The 10,225-nt window shown below is 43.8% G+C and overlaps 1 protein-coding gene across 1 annotated transcript in view; it reads right to left on the bottom strand.

Moving 5' to 3' along the window:
- Sec23a (Sec23 homolog A, coat complex II component) overlaps window positions 1-6,570 on the bottom strand; it is a 52,503-nt gene extending 45,933 nt beyond the window's left edge. Inside the window, exons 1-3 of the mRNA XM_008832898.3 lie at window positions 6,397-6,570; window positions 4,223-4,270; window positions 2,194-2,441 (exon numbers count right to left, since the gene is read on the bottom strand). Of these exons, the coding sequence (XP_008831120.1) occupies window positions 2,194-2,420 (227 nt within the window). The 5' untranslated portion in view covers window positions 2,421-2,441; window positions 4,223-4,270; window positions 6,397-6,570. The remainder of the gene's footprint in view (window positions 1-2,193; window positions 2,442-4,222; window positions 4,271-6,396) is intronic.
- Between the last annotated feature and the right edge of the window lie 3,655 nt (window positions 6,571-10,225).

The raw sequence follows: 10,225 nt of genomic DNA on the forward strand, positions 1-10,225 counted from the left end.
ACCTTAATTTTAATAAAATTAATTTCTTTTCAAAATATAATGAATTGAAATTGATAGCCAAACTGATTTAGTTTTTGTACTAGGGATTGAATGTAGGGCTCACACATTAGACAAACATTCTACCACTGAACAACGCTGTATCCCAGGACATTTTATTTCTTTTCTTAAAAGATAGGGTCTTGCTAAAATGCCCAGGCTGGCCTAGAACTCACAGCCTCCTGAGTCACTGGAATTACAGACCTATACCACCACACAACTGAAAATACTACCATGGTAGCAATATAAAGATTAACGGGCCAGCAAGATGGCTCAATGGGTAAAAGTGCTTGTCAAGAAACTCTGACAACCTGAGTTCAATACCCAGACCCCACTGTGGAAGGAAAGAACCTAATCCCAAAAGTTGTCCTCTCACCTCCACACATGCAGTGGCATACATGCACACTCATGCATGCAGACACACATTCACTAGTAATGAATAAAATAATTTTTAAAACAATTAAAAAGATTAAATAAAGCAAGATTGGAGAAATATGTTTGGGATAGCTATTTTAAAGGAGCACCTTCTTGGCTGGGCATGGTAATAAGACATCTGTAATCCCAAAACTAAGATGGCAGAGGCAGGAGGAGAGCAGCAAATTTGTGGCCAGACTGTCTTATGTAACAGTAACAAGTTCCAGGCCAGCTGAGGCCACATAGAGATTCTCTCAAAACAACAAATAAATAAATAGGAGAATCTTCTCAAACTGAAGAATAACCTGAAGGGAGACAAACCACTAGCAGGAAAACATGGAGGCAGAACCAATCATGAGGAATGCATACCTACAGCACAAGTTCCAAGCCATGAATAAATCTGGGATGTTCAAGGATCAGAAGAGAAAAGATGGTTAAGATATTATGTAAATGAGACAGATGGATTATACCAGGCAAAGTGGCACATGCCTATCATCCCAGCACTTGAGGAATGTCACAAGTTCAAGACCAGACTGATTTACATAGTAAGTTCCAGGCCAGCCAGCCATACATAGCAAAACCTGGTCTCAAGTAACAAAATATAAATAAATAAAAGAAAAATGAATTATACAAGATGAAGGCAGAAATATACAGGGGCTAGATCACATAGAGTCAGATATATAGTATTTGGCCTAGCATGCATGAAGCCCACAGTTCAAGCCTGCAGTTCAATCCCCACATAAAAAAAAAAAATAAAAGTTATAGATGCATTTATTTACTCATGTGTGCCAGACATGGTGGTGCCAGTACTAATCTCAACAAGAAACTAGAGCAAGAGGATTCCAAGTTCAGTCCTAGCCTACACAAAAGACTTGTCTCAAAAAAAAATTTTAATACTCTGATTTACATTCATAAAGTTCTAATCTCTGGATGGAGAATAGACTTCTAAAAACCAAGAGTGGAAACCAGCAGACCAGTTAGGAAGATACTGAAATCACCCATGAAAAAGATGGTGACATCTTTAAGCAGGAGCAAACATCAAGTAAAAGAGGCAGAATCTTTAATGCTCTGTAGAAAGAGCAGTCTATATTTGCCAACAGACTAGATGGGAGAAGAAATAGCAAAGAAGGAAAAAATAGTGTTTCCTGAGACTTTTGACTAAGAAATCATAGCACTCTGAATATTATGCCAAAACAGTTAAGACAAGATGGGTCAATATACAGCCAGTACCAGTATCTACAAACAATTGTTTTTATAATGACATTTTTATCTAGTCTCTTCATATTATCAATGTAGTATAACTAGAATATTAAAGTTTAGTAGCTCTTTGGATTTGACTATGGAACTATAAATTTTAAAAATTTCTTACACAAATGAACATTTTATATATATATATACATATATAAAATGTATATAAAATATACGTGAGTGTGTATGTGTGTGTGTGTTTGTGTGTGTGGTATGTGTGTATATATTTTTAAAGATGGTCTCAAATAACCCAGGCTGGCCTTGAATTTACTATGTGGCTGAAGATGATCGTGAACTTCTGATTTCCCTGCCTCTACTTTCTGAGGGCTGAGATTACAGGTGTGTGCCACCACACCTGGTTTATGGGATGCAAAGGATCAAAACCAGAACGTTGTGAATGCTAGGCAAACACTCTACCACCTGAGCTAAATCCCCAGCCCGAACTACATTTTTGAATTGTACTGGCACATAGTTTTTTCTGTGTCTTTTAATTACCATAAAGGATTCAAAACTGCACGGCAAGTAGTCCTACTGCACAGAACAGGCTCATATTGGATGGGTGGTAAGTCAGGTCTCTCCCTTAGAGGTGTAAACAAGGCTGCCACTGGAACAACCATCCTCGTAGCTTCCAGTCGACTAGATGGCCAAACATTCCAACTGAACCGGACACCATCTCGTTCTTCATTTTGTTGAATAAATTCCAAATAAGTTGTCATTGTCATTGTAGAGCTTGATTCTTATTTCTGAAACATAAAAGATACTTAAAAATCCAGTAGCCTCCAATAATATTCAAAGCACTGCATTTTCCCACATTCAGCAATATTAATACCTTAAAAATCATGACCAAATGAAAATATTTGTCTCAGAAGAGAACTAGTACACAGGAATAACTCTACTTATATGAACAGGTAAGTAGAACGCTACAGATCCTATTGCTCATGAGGCTCAACAAGAGGAGGGATTTTAGCCATTTCTCTTTTTTAAAAACTATGACAAAGGCCAGTGAGATAGCTAAGTTTAAAGGCATTTGCCACTAAGCCTGATGAGCTGAGTTTGATCCCCATGACCCAAATGATGGAAGGAAAAACCCAACTCCCTCAAGTTGTCCTTGTACCTCCACATGTGTGCCATGGCACTCACAAATGCATGCATACTCATACATACACACATAAAACAATAAATGTAATAATATAAAAAATTAAAAACTATGACAAACTATAGTAAGTATTCACACTATTTATTTAAATGTGTATAGGAAAAAAGGCAAAAAAGGAAGTGGGATATAGACCCTATGATTTCCATATCAACTTTGTAAGTTACACTATTCTAATAAACAGATATAAAAATCTTAAAATTCTAAAATACACATGGTTTTATATCCAGAAAATGACAAGCTCCCACCAAACTTTCTAGAGAAGAGTATTTAATAATGCTAACAAAAAATGACTTTCCTGAGCTCATTACTTTTAAACTACATAGGTAATATTTATTGTGTAAACAGAAAATACGTGTGGCACAATAAACAAAATGTCTATTAAATGGTGCTCCCCATGATTTGCATGTCACATAGCCTCTTGAAGAAACAATTCTAACTTATGAAAGCATTTTGAGATACATAACTTTAATTCACTAATTTAGATTCACTACCAGGTTTAGGCTTTCTGGTTTTGTTATTGTTTTAAAACAGTCTCACTATATAAACCAGGTTATCCTGAAAATCGTCATCTGGCTGTAGCCTCTCAAGAGCATGAACTACCACAAGGAGGTCCTCTAACTAATAGGAAGAAAAGGATGCTCCCTTTGTGTGTGTTTGTGGTGGTGGTGGCGGAGGGCGGGGGGGGGTATCAAGAGCTCTCACCATATTATTGCTTTCTAACTGGCTAGCTGGGTTCTAGCTTTCCCACCTAGGGTACAGTCCTATCACAGGCTCTTATAGTGTAACAGTTGTTAGCCATGAAATGAAGGTGAGGAAGTTAAACATAAAAATACAGAATTACAGAATTTCAGGTAATTAATGTGGCAGAGAAAAAGACATCAAGTTAAAAGAAACAAAAATTACAGACCTGAGTTATCAAAAAAAACAAAAAAAAAAACAGTATGAATGTTAAAACTTTAAAAAAAAAATGGTGGAACAAGGAATGGGATTAGTGGCCTCATTTTAAAAAGGCTCCATAAAATCAGACTGCCTCTCCAACCATATGAGGACGCAACTAGAAGATACCATATATGCACCTAAAAGCAGACCCTCACTGGACACCTAATCTAAAATCTTGATCTTAGATATCTTTTAAAACTTTGAGAAATAAATTTGTCCTCCATAAAATGCCAACAGGACCAATCTAAGAAGGATTTTAGACACTGTTATTTCTGGGATTAATTCTCCATTCATTCCTCACTGACGGATAAGGTTGCTAGAGACCACCAAGCTTGAATAACTTCCCATCTGTTACTGTCCATTTATTTGGTTCTTATCCTAGAAAAAGAAGCAGCAAACCCATCTAGAATAACCAGTCAAACCAAGCACCGTGGTGTATTCTTGTAATCTCAGCACCAGGGAGGATGAGGCAGAAGCCTGTATCAAAAAACAAAACAAAACAAAAAGGGAGAGGAGATCATGAGTTATGGTTACATAAATAAAAATCTTCAACTGGATCCCATTCCCTTCCCTCCTTATCTCCTCTCTGCTAGAATGCAGACTTAACACACTTGGACCACCCCCCATACAAAATTTAGCTTTTCTTTGGAACATCAACAGTATTTAAAAGTATAAAGAGGTCCTGGAAAAGAGTGTCTTAGTTCCTTTTCCATGAGAAAGGTATTGGAAGACTCAGAGGAAAACATTCACATTTAAGTGACAGGTTTAAGTTTCTACAATAGGTCACAGACTGGCTTCACACTGAGTTTCACTTGGGTGACATCTGAGCACAATTCTCTTCATTCTCACATTTCTTTCTCTTAACCCCTCTGTTCTACAATCATATTTGCTTGCTGATATCCAGTACATGTCTTAACACTGTCACCTCCCAGGAATCTTTAGAAGAAAGTTGCACCTGTTTCTTCTTAGTTTGTCCAATTACATGGTCATGTACAACACTTCCTTACTTTCTTTTCAAAAGTAGAAATTGCTCAATCTTAAAATCACTAATTCAGTACAAAAGTCCTTTCACAAACTAGTTTTATGTGAAAAAGCATAATTTGACAAGAACTTTATTCCCTAATATTAATATGCTTGCATAAAAATATGAAACCAAATGTCATACAGTTAGGATGCAGATTTAACATACATGTCTTTTTAAAAAATGGCACAGGATATAAAAGGCCACCCTAAAAAGTCACATTTTCGGTACAATTTATACCAGTGAAAAGTATTTCAATTAAAAATTTTCTTCTGGCAGAACAAAAGCCTCACGTCACTTTAACTTAGTATGAAAATATTTTCCTATAGTATTTTGAAAGAGTTTCCTTAGGACTTTTTCAGTTACTCCAATTTTAACCCTTTCATACATCCCTAATTAAGAAACATACAAGACTGTAAACAAATTAGAGCTCCTTTGAAACAAATGTATTTGTTACCAATGTGCCTCTCCAAATTTTCAATTATAAAATGCTCAATGAAATGGACTAATGAGTAACAAATGTTATCTTGGGCATAAACTCTGATTCTCAATTTTCTCATTAGTAAAATGAGTGATTTGGGGTTATAATAGTACAAGATCCTATGCATTCTATGAATCATTTAAAAATGTACAGACTTTTGAGATGTTAATTACACTACTGGGGTGGAGGAAGACTTAAAATTATATTTAAATCTAAACCTCTTTTTTTTTTTTTTTTTTTTTTTGTTTTTTTTAGACAGGGGCTCCCTGTAGCCCCAGCTGTCCTGGAACTCACTATGTAGAGCAGGCAGGCCTTCAACTCAGAGATCCGCCTGACTCTGCCTCCCGAGTCCTGGGATTAAAGGCATGCGCCCCCACGCCTGGCTAAATCTAAAACTTTTAAGCCTGTATGCCTCCTTATCCGAGGTTTAGGATGGGAAATGTTAGGATATTAAGGAAATTTAGATGAGAACGTGAATTAAACATCTCTCCAACGTCCACAAGTGGATTTACTATACCTTCCTCTACTCTTCCTTTCACACCAAAATGAGAACGCCCTACACAGACCGATGGTCTCTCAAGTGCACAGTATCGGTCAGGTCAAAACACTGATCATTAGAAATCAAGGCCCAAGGCTTTAAACTTTCATCCGGTGCTTTGCTCCTCATCCTCTTTAACGCCCAAGGCCGAATGCTGGGTGATGTAGTCACCCAGGTTCAAAGTCTAGGGCACTCCAGATCCACCACCACAGGAACAGGGAAGCCCTAGGGCCGGGAAGGGAAGGCGTGTCACGGAGCCGGGCTGGGTGCGGGGCCAAACGCTCGAGCGCCTTCTTCCCCAGGCTCCCTGTCCATCCACCTACTCCAGGAGGGCTTGCTGAGCGCGCTTGATCACCAGGCCCGCGCAGGCTCAGGGCTCAGCAGGGCCATGGCGACCCAGGCCGCAGCCTGCAGCGCGCCTCGCCCAGAGCGGACCACAGGAGGATACCGCCAGGACCGCCCTGAGACCCTGGCGGAGCACGCCGCAGCCGGGCTCCAGCTACCCGCGGGGGAGCCCGCCGACCCCGGCGGAGCCCAGAGGTGGCAGCGACGCAGGTCCTTACCACAGAAATGCTCCGACGAGCTCTGCGCCGGCCTGGCAGTCAATCCTCTCCGCCCGCAGTAGCTGCCGTGGCACCGCAATCAGGGGCGGCGCCGCCCCACCCCCGGCTCCAGAAGGACCTCGACCCGGCAGACACGGCGGGTGCCGACTCCGCCACGTCAAGGGGAGGGGGCGGGGCTACGGGAGGGCAGGTCGCCGGAAGAGGTGGAGCTCTCTGAGGAAGGTCGGGAGCGTGGGGGCGGGGCTTGGCCGGGAGGAAGCAGTGAGCATTGGAAGGTGCAGATCGGGACAGCAGACAGCCCCACCCCCACACCCCCAGGAAAGAGGCGGGGCTAGTGAGGGAAGACTGAAAGGTGGCGGAAATGGGGGCCAGTCGGCCCTTGTAAGTTCAAGATGAAAATGCAGCTGAAAGGTTGAAGTTAGAAGAGCTGAGAAACTTTGTTAACCACCAGATAGAGCGTTCAGCTCTACTGTCCTTTCTGTTTTTCTGTTTTCTCACGTATATCAAGCACTTGAAAGGTTTTTTTTTAAACATGCGTTTTTTTTCCGTGTGTTCAGATGCAGAGAACTTGGCACTACCTAATAATTTTTTAAATAGTCTTTAGAAAAAGCAATGCTCAGCAGTACATTGAGCTCCATAGAGATAGCCCCGGCAAGTGAGAGTGGGGCCGCACTAGGCGACACTGCGCCTCACTCAGGGAAACAAAGTGAGCAAAGGAGATCCTAAGAAGCCAAAAGGCAAAATGTCATCATATGCATTCTTTGTGCAAATTTTCAGTGGAGCACTGTTAGGGAAAGAGGAATTTACTGCTTGGTTGAATTTACTGCTTGTAACCAATTAACTCAACTGGAGACACAGGCATCCGGAGATAGAGGAAAGTGCTGTAGCCCCCAGAGCCTGACCTGTCTGATCTGTGTCGTGGTGTCACGTAGGCATGTCTGCTTACACAGGATAACAGGGAAGGGTCCCGCCAGGCACATACCACCCATCCCTCCCCGATTGAGACACCTGAAGGGAGTTATAACATTTTTCCTTGTTTTGAAGTTATTGGTTTGTGAAATGCTTGCTTTGAAACTATTGGTTGTATAAGCGCGGGCTTTTGTGTAACAGTTGTGGGAGCCTATATAATCTTTACCTGAAGTTGCCTCAGGGTCGATTGCTCCAACCAAACCTGCGTGTCTTGGAAGGATGGTCGGCCCTAGCTAGCTGGCCTAATAAAACTCTGCTTGATTTTTGCATCTCCATTGTTCTCCTGAAGAGACCCACCAAGTCACAGACCCTAACACCACTTGTAAAAGGGTGTAAGACTACTTGCACTCTGGGCCACAAGGAAGATTAAATGGAGGCAGTCCCATCAAGTCTTTGCAAACTGCATCTGACACATGCTAAATGTTTGGCACAAATAAGTCATCAGTGCCCTATCTCTCTGCTTAAAAAAATCCAGTAACACATTTCACTGAGACAAGACACCTCCTCTGGCCAGTTCAAGTCCTGGCATCTAGGTGAAAGTCCAGGTAACCAGCCCTGGCCCTAGGGTCCGAGTGTCTAGGCTCTAGGAAGGAAGCCTGCCATCAAATCTGGCGCCTGAGGAGGAAAAAATCGAGCTGATCACTCTGAGGCAGTCCGAGTGGACGCCATTTGGGAGAATCACGAAGTCTCGGGGATCCTGAAAATGAGAGTGGTGAGTGCAGCACGCGTGTGAGTGAAAGACGACCGGTCCGCACAAATGTGATTCAATGTGGTGCGCATGCTTGATGGTTGTGCTAATTGTCTTACTGGGGGGGGGGGGTCTGGTTTTGTATTTCTCTACGCTCCCTATTTGAAACCTTCCCTTCCTCCTTTTCTTTCCTTTTATTCTCGGTCTAAGTCTTCGCATGGGACCGTTAAAGGCGAAAGAGCAATAGAGGTTATGTGATCAGGGCTACTCTCTCATGTCAGCCAAAGGCTCTTAGCCCTCTTGGCGGACCCCGACTGCCCGCATGGGTGGAGACAAGACCCCTTATCTGTATCTCCCTCTCCTCTCCATCCCTCTCTCCAGCCACTGAGAAAGCCCCGCGGGTACGGGTCGAGCAAATAAAAGCCATTAGGGTGCCCGCCGCTGAAAGACTCCCGTGAAAGGATAAGGCGTGAATCCCAGATAAATTCACGTCCCCCGCAGAAGAAAAACTGGGCAATGACAGGCACCCACCCACAAGCATACCCACTGGCCATTATTGTTTAGAGTGGCATCTTCACTTCTCCCTTTTCATCTCTCTCTCTCTCTCTCTCTTCTGTGATCTCCACCATGGGCCAGACTCAGGCCACTCCTAAAGGTTTAATCCTCTCTCACTTCTCGGAGGTGAAGGGGCAGGCTTTGAAATTGGGCCCCGGCATCAGGAAGGGTAAGTTTGGCACTTTCTGCTCAACTGAATGGCCCACCTTTGGAGTAGGTTGGCCGACCCAGGGGTCCCTTTTCCTGGACACCATTGGCAAGGTCAAGGCTGTCATTATCCAGCCTGACCCAGAGGGCCACCCAGATCAACTCCCCTATATCCTTTTGTGGGAGAATCTGGCAGAGGATCCCCCATCCTGGTTAAGGCCCCTCTTGGTGAGAAAGCCTCATGCTTGCCCACCAAAAGTCTCCATCATGGTCACCCAGGAAGGATTGAAGTCCTCCAGTCACAGAGGCGGGGATCCAAGTGCTCTGCAAGTTCTCCCCGAGAGCTCCCCGCTCTACCCCCCTTTGCCTGTTGAGCAGCCACCACATTATGCAGCTCCACCAGGAGGAGAAGCCAAGGTGGCCTATGGAGGGAGGGATGGAGCCAGGGGTCCCCATGGGAATCCAGTGGTTTGGGGATGGAGCTGGGGGTCCCATGGGGAATCCAGTGGTCGCCCCATCCCCAGACTCCTCTACAGGAGAAGATAGACGACCCGGGGAGGCGGGAAGGATGCAGTTAAGGTCTCGAGGAAACAGGGACCGAGTGGAGGAAGCTCCATCCTCCACCACAGGAGGAGCTGTGCCAGTTCTGCTGGTCTGAACAGTCGGCGGCCCAGATGGAGTTCAGCAGTATCAATACTGGCCATTTTCCTCTAGCGATCTCTACAATTGGAGGACCCAAAATCCTCCCTTTTCTGAAGACCCTAAGTGTCTAATAGGTTTGGTAGAATCCATTATGTACACCCATTGTCCCACGTGGGACGACTGCCAGCAGCTATTTGCACCCTCTTCAAAACAGAAGAGCGAGAACGCATCCTGAATGAAGCCAGGAAGAATGTCCTTGGAGAAAATGGGAGGCCCACTACCCTTCAGCCCGCCATTGATGAGGCGTTCCCCCTCACATGCCCAAATTGGGATTTTGGGATGGCAGAAAGTAGGGAGCATCTCCGGGTCTACCGCCAGACACTGATGATTGGTCTCCAGGTGGCTGCAAGACGGCCCACTAACCTGGGTAAGGTGAAAACAATTGTTCAGGGAGAAACCGAAAGCCCAGCCGCGTATCTGGAAAGGCTATTTGATGCCTATAGGCAATACACCCCTATAAACCCAGAGGCAGAGGAACACAGGTCAGCTGTAGTCCTCTCTTATATTAACCAGGCAGCCTCCGATATCAGGAGAAAACTCCATAAGCGGGACGATCTGGGAAAGATTTCTATTAGAGAGATGCTGCAACAGGCAGAGAAGGTCTTTAATGCTAGGGAGTCTCTGGAGGACAGGGAGGAGAGGCTAAGGAAGGAGGAACGGGAGATGCAGGATAAAAATAGGAAAGAGGACAGAGAATTTCAAAGAAAAGAGAACAAGAAGCAGAGGGAGGAGATGGCCAGAATATTCTTGGCTGGAGTGAAAGGGAGC

This window comes from Nannospalax galili, unplaced genomic scaffold (assembly GCF_000622305.1).
Source record: "Nannospalax galili isolate Female #2095 unplaced genomic scaffold, S.galili_v1.0 scaffold636, whole genome shotgun sequence".
NCBI classification, from domain to species: Eukaryota; Metazoa; Chordata; class Mammalia; order Rodentia; family Spalacidae; genus Nannospalax; species Nannospalax galili.